This window comes from Orycteropus afer, unplaced genomic scaffold (genome assembly GCF_000298275.1).
Source record: "Orycteropus afer afer isolate SDZICR_OR568_19922 unplaced genomic scaffold, OryAfe1.0 scaffold00075, whole genome shotgun sequence".
Lineage (NCBI taxonomy): Eukaryota > Metazoa > Chordata > Mammalia > Tubulidentata > Orycteropodidae > Orycteropus > Orycteropus afer.
In genome coordinates, this window is record NW_006921662.1 from 7,021,742 (window position 1) to 7,046,474 (window position 24,733).

At 36.4% G+C, this 24,733-nt stretch overlaps 1 protein-coding gene across 1 annotated transcript in view; it reads right to left on the reverse strand.

Annotated features, from left to right (window-relative positions):
* The window catches only part of KIF14 (kinesin family member 14), a 107,155-nt gene that overhangs the window by 22,579 nt on the left and 59,843 nt on the right, over positions 1-24,733 (reverse strand). The window contains exons 18-24 of the mRNA XM_007941098.2: positions 20,469-20,595; positions 18,621-18,714; positions 17,683-17,818; positions 13,687-13,787; positions 9,038-9,132; positions 2,531-2,755; positions 1,480-1,664 (exon numbers count right to left, since the gene is read on the reverse strand). Coding sequence (XP_007939289.1) covers positions 1,480-1,664; positions 2,531-2,755; positions 9,038-9,132; positions 13,687-13,787; positions 17,683-17,818; positions 18,621-18,714; positions 20,469-20,595 — 963 coding nt within the window. The remainder of the gene's footprint in view (positions 1-1,479; positions 1,665-2,530; positions 2,756-9,037; positions 9,133-13,686; positions 13,788-17,682; positions 17,819-18,620; positions 18,715-20,468; positions 20,596-24,733) is intronic.

A 24,733-nucleotide genomic window follows, 5' to 3' on the forward strand; every position in this document is an offset into this window, starting at 1 on the left:
GTTTGTCTCCCTGTTTGACTATATTTTATAGTCATTCTATTTCTTCATCACTTGAATCCAAATTGATCCTTCATCTGATGTGAATTTATAATTAATTCAGTAACAAGTACCCAACCAAACATCTATCATATAATGAGTCCTTGTGAAAAAAGGCACAGCTCCAGAGCTTACCGTCCAGGAATACAGGCTCATATATAATATGCTGTATTAAAAGGCATAATGAGTGAAGTATAGGGTAGTTATAAAACGAAGTAAGAGAGGTGCCTAACCAAGTCTTAGGAAGACCCAGAAGGATGTCCCAGGGGATGAGGTCATTGAAAATCAACATCTGATTTCAATTTGAGTAGTTTTATCAGTCAATCAAATAAAGATTTCCAAATCCCAGTTAGTACATAGCCCACTTATTTCAGGAAGTATTTGGTACCACAAAAACTCTATTACAATAATAGACTATCAGGTATTCTCCAATATCCATTCCCCTCCTTCTGCCATAGTAATAGAACCCGTGATTTTTTTAGTTTGGTACATAGCTGCCTAGAAAAAAAAAAACCTACATATCCCAAAAATATTTGCAGCTAGACATGGTCATGCAGTACAGTTCTAGCCAATGATATATAAATAGAAGTGTCATATGGAGATTTCCAGAATCTTGCTTAGAGGAGGGCACCCAGCCCTTTTCCTTCTTTATCACATCCCTTTTGCTGCTGGGTTGAACTCAGAGAGAGCTCAACCACCATGGTAGACATGAAGGCAGGTGCCAGGCAGCCAGGCATTAGCCACGCAGAGGGGAGAACTAGAAGGAACCTGGGTGCTGAGGACTTTGTGCAGCAGAGCCACCATGCCTGCTTTCAGATTTACGTGAGAGAAAGGTAAGCTTTTATCTCACTTCTTACTCACAGCCTAATTTTATCTGATACAAATGAGGAAAATGAAAGTACTTTATTCATCTTCATGTCAGCTTTGCCTCTGTATTAGCTTGTGACTAATCCAGCATAAGCTAAAATCCACATCAGAACAAGGCTTTATCTCTCTTCCCAATACTCTAGTTGAGGGCCAGCACAGTATAACGGTAAAGATCATGACTCTGGGCCCATGACTGCTTGGGTTCAAATGTCAACTCTACTACTTACTAGTTATGTAACCTTGGACAGGCTACTTATCCACTCTTTGTCTCTGTTTTCACATCTATAAAATGATGATGATAACAGTACCCACATCTAGGGTTATTATGAGGATCAAATGAGTTAAACTTTGTAAATCACTTAGAACCTTGAGTGTCTGTACATAGAAAGCCATGTAAGTCCTGGTTCAATAAATCAGTTATAGATACCTACAATTTCAGGATTTTAAAACAGAAGGGACTTCTGAAAATCCTATATATGTGATATAGATGATATGGGGAAGATACGGACAGTAGGAAGTCAATAAATACTAACTGAACAAATAAACTGGTCAAATGATTCTAGCAAATCAAGTTACCTGTAAAAATAACTGTAAATAGCCTCCCAGCTTCTTAACTTCTTGTCTCAATTCATCTTCAAGCCTTGCTGTGCTTATACAAGGTGAAAAATCATTCAGCCAGTGTTGAGTTAGCACCACAAGTTGCCCAAAAGCACATGCTATCTGGATAGTATAGGACTGGGTTGCTCTATCAGAAGAGTACACTTTGAAAGAAAGGAAAATTATTGGAAGAAATAATCTCAAATAAAAGAACTTATATATGAACACCAATAAAATATTTTAATATAGTCCAAACCATTCATGCCAGATGTGACAGACAGTCATTCAAACAAAGAATACATACTGTTGTCGAGTTGGATCTGACTCATAGCGACCCCTCCTTGGGTTTTCAAGGTAGAGTTACTACAGAAGTAGATTTCCCAACCTTTCTTCTGGGAAGTAGCTGGTGGGTTTGAACCGCCAGCCTTCAGGTTAGCAGCCAAATGCCTTAGGTACTATGCCACCAGAGCTCCCAAACAAAGAATAATGTACAGAAAATAATCATTCATGTGAGTTAATAAAGGCAGTGAGGCTACTCAAGGGGGATCTATGTAGGAGATCCTGGATAGAGTGGGAGAACAATGTGGAACAAACTCAAAATCATTCCAAAAAAGAAGGAACCAGGTTTGCTAGTCTGACAGAGCCTGGTGGAACCCCTGAAACTATGGCCCCTGACTGCCCTTCATGTCTGAAACTGAACCCACTCCTGTGCCTTCCAGCCAAACAAAAGACAGGCATGTGAGCTAAAATTTTACATTAGGTGGATACACTCCTTGGAGAGATCAATCATGGGGGAATAGAAGGGCTGTGTATGTACAGGAAGACAGCTCAAGGGGCAGGAGTACATGGAGGGAAGGACACAGGGAAGAGGTAACTAAGGGAAGGAAGTGGGACGGGAACTGTTGCATTGTGGGAAATTGCAGTCAATGTCATGAGACAAAGTGTATGTGAGCTGCTGTGTGGAAAGTGAATTTGCTCTGTAAACTTTCACCCAATTACAATTAAAAAAAAAAAAAATGAGGCTACTCACAGTTATCATGACTTTCTTCATCTTGTTCTTCATGAGCCTTGAAAATGGCAAATATGCCATTATAAATTTTAAGAAAGTTATAAGTGAGGCTGTCTGCCATAGTTTTTTCTTCATCATAACTCTGTCCAAGAAAACCTAATGATGAACCAATCAATTCTTTGCAAATTCCAGGAAGAAATGATTCTGTAGAATTTGAATAAATGGTACTTGATTTCTCCATTAAGCCTATGTCAACAGAAAACAGCTATCTTAAACCCAGTTTTCAGGCACAATACTCTCTTTCAAGCAATGCATTAAGGCAAGCATATTACAGAATCATTAGTCAATAAACTCAAAATAGGTCATTCTGATTTCAATACACTTTTATTATTCCACGGTGAAAACACAATTTCATTCAGGGATCAATTAACTTCTCAGCAGCATCAATCCACAGGGTTAGTGGATCCTCACCAGCAATACAGATAAAAGAGAAGCCAAAAGCCCCACATAATCATCAGTTTAATCTCCTTTATTTAATTTTTTAGGTAGAAATTAATCTTCCCTAACACCTAATAAATTGTGAATTGGTGAAAAAAAATGGCAGTCAAATAAAATAAACCTGGAAAAGTAGGCAATACAGTAAACTATATTAAAAGCAATGTTCCAGTACCTCCATAATAGTTCCTTCTCTATGTATACTAACATCAAAATAGGGAAAACCCAATTGAATATCTATAGTTAATATATCATATCTTTGGGAGATGGACTTTCAAAAAATATAACTTCCTAAGCACTGGAAAAGCTTAAAAGAACTCATTCAGAGCCTCTGGAAATAACTTTATTCTGAAGTTCTAACCATGAGTATAACCATTCTCGTTTAATATATAAGACTAGCTTTCTGGTCCAGTCCGTAGCCAATTAGAAGCAGCAAACAAAGTGAAGGTAAGATAAAGGTAAAGGATGGGAATATTAAGAAGCTACAACAAAGATAACTTAATCTGGGAAAAGAAACAAAGTAAAGCTACAAATTCCAAAGCTATACTGCTATAGGGTAATAATGAATCAATATCATTATTATGACGATGACTATATTATACGCAAGGAGAGCTGGTGGTGTAGTAGTTAAGGCACTAACTAAAAGGTTGGTAGTTCGAACCCACCAGCTACTCTGCAGAAGATGAGGCAGTCTGTTTCCATAAAGATTTTAAAGCCTTGGAAACCCAATGGGGGTCACTATGACTTGGAATTGACTCGATGGCAGTGAGTTTGGTTTTCTTTTTAGTTTATATTCTAGTCATCAAGAAAAGTTAACTATATAGTCTCTGTTTTAAGAAGATAATGAGTTATATTGATGCATTCTAAAATCCAGCATTAACATTGTAGAAAACTTGTAAAAATCTACTTAAAAACATGATCCTTAAAGTGAGAAGTTAAGATACTTGCTCAATTTCCCAAAGCTGGAAAGTGCTAGATGCAGGCCTGCACACCAGAAAGCACATCCTCCTCTAGCACCTCATAGGCAGTTGCCAGACAGGCTTATACTAAATGAACATGTTTCCAATTCTCTTTTCGAAGACAGCAAAAAATTAAAGACTTCTCGTACCTCTGACTTCCCTTAATAAATTAACTTAATTTCTTAAAATAGCCCTTGAAGAGATAGTGTCAGTTATTTGGAAAAGTGCTTTTGCAAAAATCTTACTCTCGAATAATGCTAAATAATTGCATCATTACCACAGATATATCTCCTTTTCTCTTGCTATTAAAAAACAACAACAACAACAAAAAAAAACTATAGCATATTTCTATCACTCACTGTACTGAGGTGGCTTGCATGTTACTGTGATACTGGAAGCTATGCCACTGGTATTTCAAATACCAGAGACATCATACATGGTGGACAGATTTCAGCAGAACTTTCAGATTAAGACAGACTAGGAAGAATAACCTCTTGATCTACTTCTGAAAAAACCTGGACAGCAAAAACCTTATGAATAGTTGCAGAACACTGTCTGATAAAGCACCAGAAGATGAATCCCACAGATTAGAAGAATTATAAAATATGACTGAAGAAGAGCTGCCTGCTCAAAACTGAGTCAGTTTCAATGACACAGCTGGAGTAAAGCTTCTGGGAACGTCATTGGCTGATGTGGCATGACTCAAAATGAGAAGAAACAGCTATAAATACCATTAATAATCAGAACGGAATGTATGAAGTATAATCTAGGCAAACTGCATTGTCAAAAAGGAAATGGAATGCATAAAGGTTGATATCTTGAGCATTAGTGAGCTGAAATGGACTGTTACTGGCCATTGTGAAACAGACAATGACATGGTCTACTATGGTGGGAATGACAAATTAGAAAGGAATGGTGTTCCATTCATCATAAAAAATACATATATTTCAAGATCTACCCTGAAGTATAACATTGTCAGTGATAAGATAATATCCACATGCCCACAAGGAAGACCAGTAAATGTGACTATTATTCAAATTTACACACCAACCACTAATGCCAAAGATGAAGTATCTGAAGATTTTTACCAACTTCTGCCATCTAAATTGATCAAATATGTAATCAAGATGCATCAAAAACTGTTCACTGGAACGGTGATTGGAATGAGAAAGTTGCATGCAAAGATGAAGGTTCGATAGTTGGAAAATAAGGCCTTTGTGATAGAAACAATCCTGAAGATCACATGATAGAATTTTTGCAAGATCAACAGCTTATTCATTGTGTATAACTTTTTTCAACTACATAAGGTGACTATACATGTGGACCTCACCAGATGGAATATACAAGAACCAAATCGACTACATCTGTGGAAAGAGATAATAGAGAAGTTTAATACCAAGGATCAGAACAAAGTGAGGGGCCAACTGTGGAACAGACCATCAATTACTCATATGAATGTTCAAACTGAAGCTGAAGAAAATTAAAACAAGTCTCAAAAATCAAAATACAACCTTGAGTATATCACATCTGAATTTGGAGACCAACTCAAGAACAGATGTGACGCACTGAACACTAATGACCAAACACCAGACAAGTTGTGAGAGGACATCAAGGATGTCATACACAAATAAAGTAAAAGGTCAATAAAAGGACAGGAAAGAAAGTAAAGACCAAAATGGATGTCAGAAGAGACTCTGAAACTTGATCTTGAACATAGAGTAGCTCAAGTGAATGGAAGAAATAATGATGTAGAAGAGCTGAACAGAAGATTTCAAAGGGTGGCTCAAGTATTATAATGACATATGCAAAGACCTAGAGTTAGAAAACCATAAGGGAAGAACACACTGGGCATTTCTCAAGCTGAAAGACCTGACGAAAGAAATCAAACCTCGAGTTGCAATATAGAAGGATTCTATGGGCAAAACACTGAGCAATGTAGGAAGCATCCAAAAAAAAAAAAAAAGATAGAAGCAATACACGGAGTCACAGTACCAAAAAAGAACTGGACAATGTTCAATAATTTCAGAAGGTAGCATATAATCAAGAGCTGATGGCACTGAAGGAAGAAGTCCAAACTGCACTGAAGGCACTGGTCAAAAAACAAGGTTCTAGGAATTGACAGGGAGCTCTGGTAGCATAGTGCCTAAGGCATTTGCCTGCTAACCAGAAGCTGGCGGTTCAAACCCACCAGCAACTCCTCGGAAAACAGATGAGGCAATCTACTTCCATAGTGACATTGCCTCAGAAACCCAAGGAGGGGTCACTTTGAGTCAGGTCCTACTCAACAGCACACAACAACAACAACAGGAATTGACGGAATACCAACCGAAATGTTTCAGAAAATGGATGCAGCCCTGGAGGTGATCATTCATCTATGCCAAGAAATTTGGAAGACAGTTACCTGGCCAACTGACTGGAAAAGGTCCATATTCATGCCAATTCCAAAGAAAGGTGATCCAACAGAATGCAAAAATTATTAAAATAGTATCATTAATATCATACACAAATAAAATTTTCTGAAGATAATTCATAAACAGTTGCCACTGTCCATCAACAGGGAATGGCCAGAAATTCAAGACAGTTTCAGAAGAGGACAGTTTCAGAATGAGGGATGTCAGATGGATCTTAGCTTAAAGCAAAGAATGCCAGAAAGATGTTTAGCTGCAAAATCATTCAAAGGCATTTGACTGTGTAGAGCATAATAAATTATGGAAAACACAGTGAAGAATAGGAATTCCAGAATACTTAATTGTGCTCATGCAGAACATATACATAGACCAAGAGGCATTTGTTCAAACAGCACAAGAGGATAGTGTGTGGTTTCAAATCAGGAAAGGTGTGTTTTAGGGCTGTATCCTTTCACCATACTTATTCCATCTGTATGCTGAGGAAATATTCTGAGAAGCTGGACTACATGAAGAGCACAGCATCAGGATTGAAGGAAAACTCAGTGTCAATCTGTGATATGCAGATGCCATAACCATGGTTGGTGAAAGTGAAGAAGACTTGAAGCACTTGTTGATGAACAACACAGAGTACAGCCCTCAACATGGATTACAACTCAACATAAAGAAAAAAAAATCCTCACAACTGGACCAATAAGCAACATCATGATAAATGGAGAAAATATTGAAGTTGCCAAGGATTTCATTTTACTTGGATCCACAATCAATGCCCATGGATGCAGCAGGCTAGAAATTAAATGAGGTAGGGCTTTGGTAAATCTGCTGCAGATGATCTTTTCAAAGTGTTAAAAAGCAAAGATGTTACTTTGAAGACTAACATGTACTCAATTCAAGCCATGGTATTTTTAGTCAATTCATGTGTGTGAAAGTTAGACAAAGAATACGGAAGACTGCAGAAGAAATGATGCATTTGAATCATGGTGTTGGTGAAGAATATTCAATATACCAAAGAATGACAGAAGAACAAACAAATCTGTGTTGGAAGATGTATAGCCAGAATGCTCCTTAGAAGAGAGGATGGTAAGACCTCATCTTATGTACTTTGGACATGTTATCAGGAGGGACCAGTCCCTAGAGAAGGACATCATGCTCAACAAAGCAGATAGTCAGCAAAAAGATGACCCTCAATGAGAAGACACACAACAGTGGCTGCAACAATGGGTCCCAAAATAGCAATGATTGTGAATATAGCACAGGACCAGACAGCGTTTCACTCTTCTGTACATAGGGTAACTATGAGTTGGAACTGACTCAATGGCACCTAACAATGACAACCACAATACAGTATATTTTGAGATACCCTAGATTAAATAAATAGTACAGATAAAAACTGTTTTTCTTAAAAGATAATTTTATGATTAAACAAAAAGAAACCCTCATTTCTTTAATTTAAAGTCAAATTGAGATATATTTATTTTTTTGCTACTCATACTCATTAGTACATTTCTTATATAGATTATGTTACACAGTAATTTAAAAAACTTTGGCTTGCTGATGTATAATTTATATGCAATAAAGTGTACAAATTAATCTTAAGTGTACAGCTTGCTATGTACACTTTAGTGTACCCCACTGAGATCAAAGTGGGGTACACTAAACATTTCCAAAGTACAAACATTTCCATCATCCCATCCCAACAGGTTCCTTCTTGATCCTTCCCAGTTAATAACACCTAACAGAGGTAAACACTACTCTACTCTAAAAAATCCTGGCTTCTGTCACCATAGATTATTTTGCCTGTTCTTGAACTTCATATAAATGGAATCATACAATATGTACTCTTTTCTACCTGGCTTCTTTCACACAACATAATGTTTTGGAATTCATCTAGGCTATTGTATGAATCAGAAGTTCATTCTTTTTCATTGCCACATAGTAGTACATTGTTACTACACAATAATTTTAACTACTACAAGTAGTTACACAGTTTTATATTGTATCTCCCATTCTAAAGGCAAATTAACATTATAATCAAATTGATACAAAATCATTATTCAGAGGAATAATTCCCATAACTTTTACTTTAAATCTTTTTTTCCAATTAATGTTGGAATAGATGCCATACACATATTATATAAAATTCAAAAGGAACCAAAGGGTATACCATGAAGAACCAAAGGGTATACCATGAAGAATCAAAGGGTATACCATGAAAAGGAGGCTTTCCTTTCTATCCTGTTCCCCTCTCCCGCACTACAACGGCCAACTACTGTTTTCAGATTGTGGTGTAGTCCTCAAGAGATATCTTATTTATTCCCAAACTTATATGTATACATCTTTTTTCTCCTCCCCACACAACAGTAGTACATCATGATCTTCTGCACTTTGTTTTTTTTCACTTATCGTAAGAAAACAGTATTGTTATATATTTCTGAACATGTACAAGCCTTCCATGTTTAACTTAGCCATTCTACTAAAAGGCTTTGAAATAAATCACATAGCACAGAATTTTAGGAGTGGAAGGGGCCATCCCATTCATCCTCCTCATTTTATAGAGGAAACTGAAACTTCTGAGAGAGGAAATTATTTATATGGTCACGGAACAAGGCAGTGGTAGGGCCAGAACTAGAACTTTTCTCACTATGCAAACAAATTTGATGAAAAAATACCTGAAGAGTGTGAAGAATGCAAATTCTGAATTGGGTGGACTTGTATGTCATGTAAACAACCAGAAATTCTTCTGTTCTTCATCAAACTCCTGCTCCTAGAAAGAGAGAAACTGTAAGATTGGTAGCTATGTACCATATGGAATTAAACTATTAAGACTATTTGTTTAAAAATTCTCTAAAGAAAATGGGCATGCATGTGTGTGTTTTTCCTGCAAACATTTTCATCAAGGGTTAGTTAAATTCATTTTGCTCACAGAGGATGAATTTTAATATTTACAGACACTATTCTAAGCGTATTGTTAATTCATTTAAATAGAGTAAATATTGGGCTCTCTGGGCTTATTGTCCAGAGGAAATGAGAGACATGAGGCAAATAATTACAAAAATGGTGAGTGCTAGGAGAACATAGAGTGCTATGGGAGACATGGAAGAACTTAACCTGGCCCAACAAGGCAGAAGCAGTGCCTGTGAAGGATAAGTGGGAGTCAGCCAAATGGGGAGGCAGGCTTGGGAAGCAGGTAAGAGTGTTTCAGACACAAATATCCAGATGAGGGAATACTGATTAAGAAAGTACTGCATAAGCAAAGAATCAGATGAGGTTCAGAAGGCAGTCTAGGCTATGAGAGAGAGTGGAAAAGGATGAGGCTGGGAGGTGCGCAGGGGCCAACTTGAGGCTGACTTTGTATGGCACTTAGGAAGCTTGCATTTTCTCCTGAGCAAATTATCCTGGGAAAGATTTTAAACAAGAGAGTGATAAAGGGAAATAAACATCTAAGTAAATATTTGCTACACAGTGTAAAAAGCATAATAACTGTGAAATGCAGAGGTAACACAAATGGAGGAAATTATTCTCTCTTCAATCTTTTTGCTTCCTCTTTTCCCTTAGCCTATAAAAGCACTCAAATCCTTCCTCTGAGTGTGATTGGCTGTCTAGCAACTACTCTTTCTGCTTCTTTAAAAAACAGACTACTTTTTCTGTTATGTTTTTTCAAGCAGCCTACTCCCATACTGCCACGCATCTATTAATTTTCTAAACTCCAAGTCCAGCCAAAATTATGTCAATGAAACTACTGAAAGCAATAACCTAGATTCAAATCTAGTGGATATCCTTTGAAGTCTTTTTCCTAACAGACTTCGCTACTGCTGTTGGTCACTCAGAGAAAAATATTTGTTGAAAACATTGTTAAACAAAAGTGTCCTATCAGTAGCAGCCTAGATGTTTCAAACATAAATTTTCCCCTTGAACTTTCCTGTTCATGGGGAAATATGACTGATAAAAAGGAAAGGAAATGTCAATTCTCAGAGGTTACAGTTTTTCTATTTAGTGATGAAAGGAAGGGTACCTTATTACAGTTAACTCTAAGAAAACTGTTATCCTCTCAGCACTATCATAGTCAAACAGTGTTTAAACTCAAATAAAGAAAATGTTATCACATACCTTTCAAAGAGTTTTTACTCAAACTCAGGTAAAAATTTACTTTTAACTGTCAACATTACATACCAAAATTTATAGGCAGCCAAACCAGTCTACTTTATTGCAGAACAACTACGGCATATCATTGCCTAGTAGCGGTTCTAAAATTAAGAGTCTGTCAGTGTTTCCATTACATGCTGACATTCTCAGAGTTTGCAATTCTGTCATAAACATTCTTACAAGGCTGAAACTTCACACACAAGGTCTTAGCCCAAGAGCAATTCACTATTATTTTTTTTTTCAAATGTGGTATTTTTAATTTATAGAAGTTCTCAAAATATCTCTGCTAAATGAAAATATGCAATTTTAGCATCTTAGAAAATATTAAAAGAAGCTGATGTTTTTTCAGTAACATTTTAAACTTCTGCTAATTACCTGTTGGGGAAGATAAAGATGGGAATCACCAACACACAACGGACTAGAATTTTAATGCTCATCATTTACTAATGCTCATGTTGTGATCCCCTATTCTAAATACACAAAGTTTATATCTACTGTAATAAAAATAAAAAGAAATCAATAATTCTAAAATCTAGAGGAATTTGATGAATTTACAGGTGTGGTTTCATTTGTGAGAGGCTTATGTTGGTATAAGTATCCCAAACCCCATCTACTCATTTCCACCCAAGACCATCTTTAGCTCATTTTAGGGCCTGAGACTAACTCTGTTTTGAAGTTCTCGAGACAAATCACCTAAAGATATCACCAAGTGTTTATTGGCATTAGACCAGAAATGATATCTTCTTTGTATTCCAAGATTTAAACTTTATTCAGTATCTATTAAGCACCAAATAATAAGAGCTGCCATTTCTCGAACACCCACCCACTGTACCAGGAGCTTCATCTCTAGTCTTCATAACAATTCTGTAACACCATCTTCATCAGTCCTGTGTTACAAATAATAGTCGTTTTGACGATTAATTTTATGTGTTAACTGGCTAGGCTATGGCTCCTAGCAGTCTAGCGCTGTTCAATAATATAATCTAATCAATAAGTTAGTTGAAAAGATTATTTCCTTAGGGTGCTTTCTGCCTCCAGCTTGTAGTTTGGCAGAACTCTCTCTCTTGATCTTTACTCTGCACTATTTTCATCACCTGACCTATAGCTCTTGGGACACAAGCCTGCAGGAGTCTCCAGCCTGTTGTCTGATGTATGAATTTGGACTTGCCAGGCCTCACAACTGCATAAGTCAATTCTTTAAAATAAATCTCTCTCTCTCTTTCTCTGTATGTATATTCATGTATCTGTATCATGTATCTCTCTCTCTAATGTATATATATCATGTATATAAAGCAGCTGCTGCTCCTGCTATTTCTACTACAACTACTGTTTTAGGATTCCTAGATAAATGCTGCAGAGTAGGTACAGATTATGGTGTCCATTTTAGAGATGAAAGAATTGAAGCCTAGAGATATAAATGTGACTGTCCATGACCATATCACACATAGATGAGAACCCAGGACTCTGATATGGGAGCCTTCTTCACTATACTACAGTAGGGATACAAATAAATTCCCTGTACTCAAGGACTTTAGGGTCTGTTTAAAGGACATGCTTTACATTTCTTTTTAGATAATGTTTGTTAAGCTTTGCTGTAATTTCTTCCTGTAGCTTAGCAGTTAAGGAACCCTGGTGGTGGATAAGGCATTTGGCTGCTAGCCAAGAACGTCAACAGTTCAAACCCACCAGCTGGATCCCCGGAAGGAAGATGGGGCGATCACCTCTGTAAAGAGTTACAGCCTCAGAAACCCAGTGAGGGGAACCATGAGTCGATAAAGCAGCTGTAACAGGGAAAAAGGTTGCTATGAAGTGCCTCCATCTCTTTGAGATTTTATAAATGAGTCAAGAACAATGAGAGATCCAAAAAGTTTGAAAATCCAAATGGTTTCTAAAGTTACAACTGAAGGTGGTGATGATGAAAAATGATAATTTAAACAGAAAGATGTTATTCTTTCATATGCAAAAAGAGAGGCAATATGACAGGGTAATTAAGAAAAACAGGAGATGTGGAGTCACGCAAGCCTGCATTTGAATACAATCTTACTCATATCAGCTCTGTGACTTTTGACAAGTTACTTAATCTCTTTAAGTACTCTGTATCTTCATATATAAACCGGGGCAATGACAGTAGCTACTTCCTGGGTGTATGATAAGGACTAAATGAGATAATGCTCAGCAAACACTTGACAATGATGCTTCTGTTGAAATACTTATGCCATTGACACTTACACCCTGAAAATTCCCAGTCGCCCTTCAAAGTTCTAGACCTGGATGTCCTGAGTCTCCATCTCAAGGAACACTGTTTTCCTCTAGTCAGTCACCCAGGTTAAAACCACGAGTCATCCTTGAGCCCTTCTTCTCCCTAAACCCCACAACCAATCAAGTCCCACTGATTCTGCCTTTTAAATGTATATGCAACTTGACTCTTCTCTCCAGTTCTTCTGCCTGGCCTTAGTTCAGGTCTGCATTAACTGCTCTTGCCTCTAGTTTTCTTACTTCTTGGTCCTTTAAGGACTGGGGGTATTTTTTATTTAGCTCTGTATCGTCAGGATATGGCAGAGAGTAGTCATCAAACAAGTATTTATTTAAAAATCAAACCAAAGGGCTAAATTGGTTCCAAAGACCAAAGTCTTTTCATTATACCATTTTGCCTCTCTATAATCTGTCTCAGGTCTAAGCCAAACTAGTTTTTTCTTGAAAAGTATCTATTCACTGTGGAAGTCTTTTATGTTTTTAGTTAATAAGCACAGTTTGTCATATTTAGAAGTTCTCTATCACCATGATTTATTCTTTTGTGGTACTCATCTAACACTGGCTGTATTTAAAATTCTATAACTTAGGATAAAGTATCATAGAATATGCCAAGTTCTTGAGAAAGGGTCATTTTAAAATAATAAATACTGTTCATTTTAATAGGAAATTAGATTTATGCTATTATAAGTTGCTTGGAAGACTTATATGATGAAATATTGAACATTTTTGTTCCTCCTTTGACTGATAAACAATTTAATGCCTTAAATGCTATAATCTGATCAGTAACGTACTACTTCTCTGACACTTCTGAGTTCCCTTCACAGACATATCCATCATGACAATAGACAGTTCTTGTAAAATAAGAAAATGATATATATATGTATACTCAGAATATGAAAACCAATAACAAAAACATCTTTACCTCCTTTTAGAAAGTGAAGAAACTGGTGCATTTGTAATGTCAGGTTCCCATTCATCTTCAGGATCACAAAAGGCATCTTCACCCCTGTTATTACCATTACTCTAAGAAAAACAAAATAATTATGTATTAAAAATGTTTAGCAACTAAGGGAGGAAAATGTTTAACTCTTGGTGATGTTTAAAACATAAAATTATAGGTTATTTGAGAAAATAAGAATCAATTACATTACTGATAAATAAAAAAATCAAACACATTATGCTAAAATTTATGATATTAAAAGAGATCTGCTAGTCCAAGGTACAGGAGCTCTGGTAGCGTAGTGCCTAAGGCACTTGACTGCTAACCAGAAGGCTGGCAGTTCAAACCCATCAGCCACTCCTCAGAAAGAAGACTGAGCAATCTACTTCCGTAGTGATACTGCCTCGGAAACCCAAGGAGGGGTCGCTATGGGTCGGGTCCGACTCGACAGCACATAACAACAACAACAGTCCAAGGTTCAACAGTTGGTCTCTATTCATCTGGAGCAAGAGAGAAAAGAGTCAGGAATAGAAGGAGGATATGAAATGGGTGGCTAATTGCCTCAATGAACAACTGCCCCCTTTGCCATGAAACCAGAAAAACTGGACGGTGCCTGGCTACCAGTACTGATTATTTTGATCAAAGATCCCACAGAAGAATCCTGATCAAAACGGGGAATGTGCATAACAGAATTCAAAATTCTCCTGGACTTCAGATACCCTAGACCCATGAAGGTTGGATGAACCCCTGAAACTATTGCCCTGAGATAATCTTTAAACTTTAAACCAAAAATATCCCCTAAAGTCTTCTTAAAACAAAACAATAGTAAAAAATAGTTTCCTGCATCATGCTTTTTTAAGGACTACCTACATGGGATCAAATGGACAACAGCAACTCAAAAGACTAGATAGGAACCTTAGGGGGCAGTGAATTTATGTTAATGAGAGAGGTACAACTCAGAAAAGGTGGGTGAGAATGGTTACACAACTTGAAGAATGTAATCAGTGTCAATGAATTGTACATGTAGACACTTAAATACACATGTAGAAACTGGTGTAAGTTTTGCTGTGTAGAGTCTCAACAAAAACAACAACAAAATTTTAAGGAAGAGATCAGCTAGTAAGAACAACAAAAGTCATTAACTTATTCAGAAATAATAAACTTGAGATTTAAGGGATATAGTAAAAACAAAACGATGAAATCCTCAGGAGAAATAAATAACCTGAAATCAAATGTTCAGATAAAATCACTTCCTGACTGACTATATGGATGATAATAATTTGTTTTAATCTAAATATTAAAGCAATGTCATTAAAGTTATAGAAAAATACTATCCAGAGCTTAATTTGAAGATATTATAATTATATGGAAAGTAGGTAGACAATATCACAATGAACAACTGAAAGTAGAAAGCAAGGTGAAAATGAGGGTAATTCACCCAATCATATTTTCATGCATATGCCAAGGCAAGAATGGTCAAATAACTACAATACTGTGTTGTATTGTTCTGACTACCCAATCAATATACAGTCAGTGCAGAAAATGACTTTAGAAATGATTCATACACATCAACACAGAGAAGAAGAAAATTAAACCACTCATAAACATAGGATCTAAAGATAAACACTGCCCATGCTCTAGTATGTTTCCTTTCAGCCATTTTTGGATTTTCTGTTATGATTATACCTCGCATTCTTGGAATAAACACTACTTGGTCATGGTATAATTATTCTTTTAATACATTGTTGGGTTTGACTTACTAACATTTCATTCAGGATTTTTGTAGTTGTGTTCATAGTAACATTAGTTTGTAATTCACCTCTGAGTCATCTTTTTCGTTCTTGTGGGTTTTCGGTTTGTTCTATTTTTAATCAGAGTGTTCTAACATCATTATATCAATTAAGACACTTTCAGTTATTGCTGTGATCTGGAATGTTGAAATGCAATAGGGTATATTTTTGTTCCTCAGAAATTTGGAAGAGTTATCCATAAACCTGACTGGGATCAGCACCTTCTTTTTTTTTTTTTTTTCTTTTTAAGTTAGCTCCTTGACAAATTTATCCATTTATCCCATCATTAATCATCTATTCTTAAACCAGCCTTCACAGTTTACCTTTTCAGAAAGTCTTTTTGGAAAACTGTCAAATTTATTAACATACAATTTTATATATAATTTAAAATTTGTTTTCCATGACTTTAAATGCCATTTCTCATTTCTAAAATCATATTTGTCTTTTCAAAATATCAGAGTTTGAGTTTATGAATTTCTAAGTCATTTATTGTTTGTACCATATTTAATAATTCCTTCATTTGCTTCCTCTTGTTTCATTTTATTATTTTCCTAGATTGAGCTAAATATTTGATTCACTTTCATTTTTTCTTATTAAAACAATTCAAGCGTTAGACTATAATTTGGTGGTGGTGTTGTTGCTGTTATGTGCCGTTAAGTCAGACCCAACTCATAGGGACCCCTCCTTGGGTTTCAGAGGCAGTATCACTACGGAAGTAGATTGTCCCATCTTCCTTCCGAGGAGTGGCTGGTGGGTTTGAACTGCCAGCCTTCTGGTTAGCAGTCAAATGACTTAGGCACTATGCCACCAGAGCTCCCATAATTTGGTAGCATCCTGTAAGTTTTTAACTAATATTTTCATTCTCGTTATTATCTCAGTAGTGTAAAATATAATTCCATATTGGTAAATGGTAGCAATACAAGAAATGAGAAATGATTTACTATTTGACAAATGTTTTAGGGATAACTTGGTATTAATATGGAGAAAAATTCACTTTATAGTCATATCTTTCATAAAACACAATAAATTCTAATGACTCAAACATTAAACAAAAGGAAAATGCAGAGGACTGGACAGTGTTGCAGTAAAAAGCATCGCTGGATTAAACAGACAGATTCAAATATACCAAATTTAAAATGACAAAAATGAAACAAGTAAAAAAGGCAATATAGTCATGGGGAAAAAAGTATACAAATAATATAAAATAAAATAAAGAACTTTAAAAACCAGATTACTACCTAGGTTTCATTTGCCAAAAGATTCAAAGGACATGAACACATATTTTATCCACAAAGAAATAGTTAAATCCTTAGATTCACTAGCAATAAAAATGTATTAAAATGCAAATTAAAGCAAGCCCATTTAACATTGGTTGTTGTTGTTGTTATGTGCTGACGAGTTGGCCCTGACTCATAGTGACCCCTCCTTGGGTTGCCAATGGGCAATATTTCTAGAAAGCAATTTGTCAGTAAGTATCAAAATGTAATAAAAAGTTCATTTTTTGGGTACCATTTTAGAAAATATTAATGAGGAAATAAGATATAAAAAACTAAAACATATATAAATATTTTTAGTTGTAAGCATTAAAAACAGCAAATGAAGAAATGCATGCAATAGGGAAATCAAAATATGCAAAATATATCCAATGTATAAATATATATTATTAGGCATGTTATTGTTGTTGTTATTATGTGCCATCGAGTCGGCTCCGCTTCACAGTGACCCCCTCCTTGGGTTCCCAAGGCAGTATCACTATGGAAGTAGATTGTCCAACCTTCCTTCAGAGGAGTGGCTAGTGGGTTTGAACAACCACCCTTCTGGCTAGCAGTCAAGTGCCTTAGGCACTATACTACCAGAGCTCCTATTATTAGGCATAGGAAATTTCAAGTGATGCAATCTGCTTTATGTCTACTGGATTTTTTACCTTAAGCTTAAATGTACATTTTAAAAAAATGTATAATCAAATAGATTCAGCTCTAAATTTCTCTATTATAGTAACAACTATGTTAAAACAAATTAGTAAAACCCTATTTGCATGCTAAAGTAAAGAAAATATACATAATTACTAATATTGATTGGCTTAGGTAATGTGATGGACTGCCTTCTTTTCCACATTTTTTTAATGAGAATATGTCACTTTTATATTTTTATTTTAAAACTTCATAGAGATTTTATTAAAATTCCAAACCTCATAAAGTTCTTTCATTGCTGCAAGCTTAGATTCAAACTTTTCCAGACTCCAGAAAGTTGAGATCCCTAGCTGCAGGTTACGAACCTGAACCTGAACCAATGCTTCAGAACTTCCTTTATCCGATACATCATGCCTGAAAGAAAAAGCAAAAAAACAAAAACACTCTTCTTAAAATACATACTCATTTATGCTAAGAGTTTTCTGGATTAGAATTATTTCAATAAAAATTCAGTTCAGTGATTAATCTTTCCATTTTTAAGTACCTAGGTGGTACAAACAGTTTCCGAAGCAGTATCTGTATGGAAGTAGATTGCCCAATCTTCCTTCCAATTTTTGAGTTTTTTTGGGGTAGCACAAACAGTTAGGAGTTTGACAGTAGCTGAACAGTTGGAGTTCAAACCCACAGAGGTGCCTCTGAAGGCAGCCCTGGTGATATGCTTCCAAAGAGTGACAGCCTTGAAAACCCTATGAAGGAGTTCTACTCTGCACATGGGGGTTGCCAGAAGTCAGTATTGACGGCAACTAACAGCAACAATAATCATTCTTAGTACTCACTACATGAAACTACCTTATTACACATAATTTTTTTTAATTAAAAAAATATCTAATAATTTATATTCTTTTACAAAAGTAAAATATAGAAACAAATTTTCAATTCAGCAAGAAAATTACTAAATTTTTAAAATGTCTAAAATCATTTTGTTTACAAAATACACATTAGGATGTTAACTGTTGAAAGCTTCCTTCACTCCAGAGTAAGCTCTGAGGGAAGAGCCTGAAGTTTCATTAGAAGTTGACACCAGGGCTTTCTCAGACAGGCACTATAGAATACCATGAGTTTAATGAAACTAAATTAACAACAAAAAAAAATTATATGAACGTCAACTAGTTTAAAACAAAGAAGTACTTTCCAATTAAGATCATTAATTACTCACCTGTCAAAAACATAGTGTTTTCTTAATTTGTTGCTGATGGTATTGGCTTCCTGAATCATCACTGAGAGTTTCATGGAGCTCCAATTTGGCTGCACTAATACAGAGAAGATTCAAAATACATATATGAACATGAATATATTTCACTAGACAGAACTGCTGGAAAAAATTACTAATTTTAAATGAATGGTTTTAATTTTATGTTGCAGAAGGAAACAAATGATATTTGAGTAACTTTTCTTCAACTGTCATCAGTAAAATAAAATACTCTTTATCTAAAATGAAAAATGGAAGAAAATTGAAGTTGATATTGAGAGGATGAAGATTTTGTAAGACAGGAAATATCAAAGACAATGCTTTTCTTTCTAATTTATTTAAAAAATATTTTTCTCATTCCTTTTTTCATTATTTCCTAATTGCTAATTTCTTTCAAACAGCATGTAAAGTATAAGTATATAAGTATAGCCTTATTTATAACCATCCTTTCTCATTTTCCCTGAAAATTAAATATATATATTTATTTTTCCAAAAATAAAAAATAGAAAAGGAGAACAATTTAGTCCACAATTTCATTTTTCCTAATTTGAATTTAAGAGTGTATCACAAATATTTTCTGTATTGTTCAGTCAAACTTATAACCAGAATGCTACTAAAAAAAACACCCCACTTTTTTGGAAACATAAACCTCACCTTTATACGGATTAAAAAAATCAAAGATTTATTGCAAGACACTGTTCTAGGCTCTGAAAGGAATAAAGAGATGTACTAATATGATATATTTAACTTACCTCTTGCAATAAATATAAATATTATTTATATTTTCAAAATTATAGAAAATATATTACACAATTACCAAGCATTCTTGCCCCAAAAAATTATCGCTAAATTTGATAGGCCTGTGGATGCAACTACTGCTTTATAAGGTACTCAGGGGCAGAGGAACCTATTAAGCAACATTATGGAGACGTGATCAGCAAAATACAGAATTTGGGAAACTCTAAAGGATAAATGACCTGATTTTTCAACAAAAGTTACAAGTAGAAATTAAGGGGATGGGAAGGAAACAACTTACAGATTAAAAGAGACGTAGGAGACATATCTATGAAATGCCATGTATGGACCATGTGTGGACCCTGATTCAAACAAACCAAATGTAAAAATATATTTATAAAACGATCCAGGAGATGTTTATATTGACTAGATATTTGATGAGTATAAAAAATTTTCAGGTGGGATAATAATATGGCTATGTTTAAAAGGGAGTGAAAAACGTTTACACTGAAAACATGCTGTAGTCTATACAGAAACATGAATCCAAAACCAAACCACTGCCATCAAGTCTATTCTGACGCTTAGTGACCCTATAGGGCAAAATAGAACTTTCTCATAGAGTTTCCAAAGCTGTAAATCTTTATGGGAGCAGAATGTTTCATCTTCTTCCCATAGAGTGACTGGTGGGTTTGAACCACCAACCTTTTGGTTGGTAGATGAATGCTTTAACCACTGCCATACCAGAGCTCCTTTAGAAACATGAAATTGAAAAAGAAAACATACTACTCAATGATTAAGTACAATCTAGATATAAAATAAGAAGTAGAATAAGATACCACAGTTTTAAAACATGTTACATGTTCAAATAATGTTTGCAATTTTACTTACTATTTTGCTTATGTAGCTAAGTATTCTAAAAATGAAATATCATAAAAACAATCACTCATGTAAATTTATTTAAATCCAGCAACATCTAAAATACAGCATTTTAAATATTTACAACTAATTAACAACTTAGTAATTATAGTATATGAAGTAACATATATTAGAAAATGCCAGTTAAAATAATGATATACTTACTTGTAAATGTTTTATCCCTATTATTCCGATTCTGCTGTAGAACTTGGAGTTCTTTAGCAATTTTTTGCTTTTCAGTTTCTAAAGCTTCCAAAATTCTTGCATGGCGGATGCTGTGGTCTTCTAAAGCCTAATTAATATTTATTTATATAGACCCATACATGAGAATATGCAAAGAAAGAAATTGTAAAACCAGAGTGATTAAACCTCTTTTTATAGTATTCTTTATTAAGCATGAAAGACTTTTTAAAATAATTTATAAGATTTCTTTGTAAAATAACTTTTCCCTACAATAAAGTCATTAGGAATTTTGGATAACATAGATTAATCTTTTTCTTCCCATTTATAAGAAATTTTAAAAAAAATCCTTAAAAGACAAACTGATCATAAAGTCCACACTCAACTACATTTACTGACTAAATAAAGTAAAATATAAAAGACACAAGAAAAGCCTAGTTTGATATAAACAAGCCCTATAATAAACCAATAATTGTTTGTCAAGATTTAACTTAAAATTGAGTAATACAGTCCCATGTTTTTCTCCTAAAAGTCTTGGTGGTGGTTCACTAGCCACTTTGCATCCTAAAGCAGGCAAACATATGTATTATCACTCCCTTACACAATTGGTATTTGGGGTTACTAGGAATATTAGTACCCACCTGCGATAGTCAGAGCTGTGTGTCAACTTAGCTGGACCACAATTCTGTGTGGTTTAAGCAATTGTAATGTGGGTTGTTCCCATGATGGGATCAGATGTATATGTTTTGAGCAGCCAATCATTGAAAGGGAATTTCCCTAGAGGTGTGCCCTGCTTCCAGTATATTTATGGACATCCTGGGAAAAGAGACATTCTTCTGTGGATCGGGATTCTGTTGTGCTGCCTACAACTGTCTGTGAGCAAACAATTCAACATTCAGCCTGGAGATCTTGGATTCATCATTCATTGGCATCAACAGCCAGTATACTGCCTGCCAAACTTGAGGTCCTCAGTCCCTGCAGCGGCGTGAGTCTGGAAAAGCCTCCAGCTTGACTTTTGATCCAAGAATTTGGGACTCAATAGACCATCAAAAGCAATTTGCCTTCAGCAGGCAAAGCCAACAATATACTTACACAGTCCTTCCTCAGGGGTATATCAACTCCCTAGCACTATGTCATAATTTAGTCCATAGGGATTTTGATCACCTTTCCCTTCCACAAGACAACACACTGGTCCATTATATTGATGACATTATGCTGATTGGACCTAGTAAGGAAGAAGTATCGATGACTCTAGAGTTATTGATGAGACATATATGTGCTGGAGGTTGGGAAATTAACCCAACAAAAATTCAGTCACCTTCCACCTCAGTGAAATTTCTAGGGGTCCAATGGTGTGGGGCATGTCAAGATATTCCTACTAAAATGAAGGATAAGTTATTGTATCTGGCTTCTACCACAACTGAAAAGGAGGCACAACATCTGGTGGGCCTCTTTGGATTTTGGAGGCAACATATCCCTCATTTGGGTGTGTTGTTTCAGCCTATTTATTAAGTGACTTGGAAAGCTACTAGTTTTGAGTAGGGTGAAGAACAACAGAAGGCTCTACAACAGGTTCAGGCTGCTCTGCCACTTGGTCCATATTATCTGGCTGATCCAATGGTGCTTAAAATGTTCCCTGGTAGATAGAGATGCTGTTTGGAGTCTTTAGCAAGTCCCTATTGCACCACAGACCCTTGGGATTTTGGAGCAAATCCCCACCATCCTCTCAGATAACTATTCTCCTTTTGAGAAACAGCGTTTGGCTTGTTACTGGGCTTTAATAGAGACTGAACACCTAACCATGGGCCATCAAATCACCATGAGGCCTGAGCTTCCCATCATGAATCGGGTGTTGTCTAACCTACAGAATCATAAAGTTGGAAGTGGAATATCAGAGATCAGGCTCCAGTAGGACCTGAAGGCACAAGTAAGTTGCATGAGGAAGTGGTCCAAATGCCTATGGTCTCCACTCCAGTCACATTACCTTCCCTCTCAGTCTGCACCTATGGCCTCATGGGGAGTTCCTTATGATTAGTTGACTGAGGAACAGAAAGCTTGTGCCTGATTTACAGATGGTTCTGCACAATATGCAGGCACTACTCAAAAGTGTACAGCAGCAGTACTGCAGTGCCTTCTGAGACTTCCTTGAAGGACAATGAAGGGAAATCCTCCCAGTGGGCAGAACTTTGAGCCATGCATATGGCTGTTCACTTTGTATGGAATAAGAAATGGCCAGATGTGCGATTATATATGGATTCATGGGCTGTGGCTAATGGCTTGGCTGGATGGTCTGGGACTTGGAAGGAGCACAATTGGAAAATTGGTGGCAAAGATGTATTGGGAAGAGGTATATGGATAGATCTCTGACTGGGCCAAAGGAGTAAAGATATTTGTGTCTCATGGGAATGCCCACCAAAAGGTGACCTCCCTCAGCAGAGGAGGACTTTTAACAATCAGGTGGATAGGATGACATGTTCAGTGGAAACCAGTCATCCTTTTCCCCCAGCTACTCCTGTCATTGCTCAATGGGCTCATGAACAAAGTGACCATGGTGACAGGGATGGAGGTTATACATGGGCTCAGCAATATGGGCTCCCTCTTACCAAGGCTGATTTGGTTACTGCCACTGCTGAGTGGCCCAATCTGCCAGCAGCAAAGACCAAGACTAAGTCTGCGATATAGAACCATTTCTCAGGGTGATCAGCCAGCAACCTGGTGGCAGGTTGATTATATTGGACCACTTGCATCATGGAAAGGACAGTGTTTTGTTCTTACTGGAAAAGATACTTATTCTGGATATCGATTCGCCTTCCCTGCATATAATGCTTCTGCCAAAACTACCATCCGTGGACTTACAGGATGCCTTATCCCCCATCATGGTATCCTACACAGCATTGCTTCAGATCAAGGGACTCACTTCACAGCAAATGAAGTGTAGCAATGGGCCTATGCTCATGGAATTCACTAGTCTTGCCATGTTCCCCATCATCCTGAAGCAGTTGTCTTGATAGAACGATGGAATGGCCTACTGAAAACACAATTATGGCACCAGCTAGGTGGCAATACTTTGAAGGGTTGGGGTAATGTTCTCCAGGAGGCTGTATATGCTCTAAACCAGTGTTAAATATATGGTTCTGTTTCTCCAATAGCCAGGATCCACAGGTCCAGGAACCAAGGGGTAGAAATGAAAGTGATACCACTCACTATTAACCCTAATGATCCACTCAAAAAATTTTTGCTTCCTGTCCCTGCTACCCTATGCTCTGCAGGTCTGGAGATCTTAGTTCCAAAGGAAGGAACACTCCCACCTGGAAACACAATACTGACTGCATTGAACTGGAAATGGCCCTGGCCATTTTGGCTTCCTCATGCCTCTGGATCAACAGACAAAGAAGGGCATTACTATACTATCTAGTGTGATAGATCCCGATTACCAAGGGGAAATTGGATTGACATTATATAATGGAGGTAAAGAAGAATATGTCTGGAATACAGGAGATTCTTTAGGATGTCTCTTAGTACTACCATGCTCTGTGATTAAAGTCAATGGAAAATCAGAGAAACCCAATTATGATATGACTACTAACAACCCAGATCCTTCAGGAATGAAGGTTTGGGTTACCCACCAGGCAAAGAACCACAACCAGCTGAGGTGCTTGCTGAGGGCAAGGGAAATAGGAAACGGGTGGTGAAAAAGGTAGTTCTGAATATCAGCTACAACCACGTGACCAGTTACAGAGGACTGTGATTGTATATTTCCTCATTGTATAAGTGCATCAAATATTTTTGTTTCCTTCTGTTATGAACTGTGAAATGTAAATAAGGTTAATGCATTTCAGTTGTACGCATGTTAGCATATCAGGTTAGGCACAAATATGACTTTATAATTGTCCTTATTTAGAGATTATACATGGTTAAGAAGATGTGTACAACTGCCAAGTTGACAAGGGGTGGACTGTGACATTTGGAGCTGTGTGTCAACTTGGCTGGACCACAATTCTGTGTGGTTTAAGCAACTGTGATGTGGGTTGTTCCAATGATGGGAACAGATGTATATGTTCTGAGTAGCCAATCCACTGAAAGGGAGTTTCCCTAGGGGTGTGGCCTGCTTCCAGTATATTTATGGACATCTTGGGAAAAGAGACACTCTTCTGTGGATCGGGATTCTGGGCTGCTACAACTGTCTGTGAGTGAACAATCCACCATTCAGCCTGAAGATCTTGGGGATTCATCATTCGTTGGAGTCAACA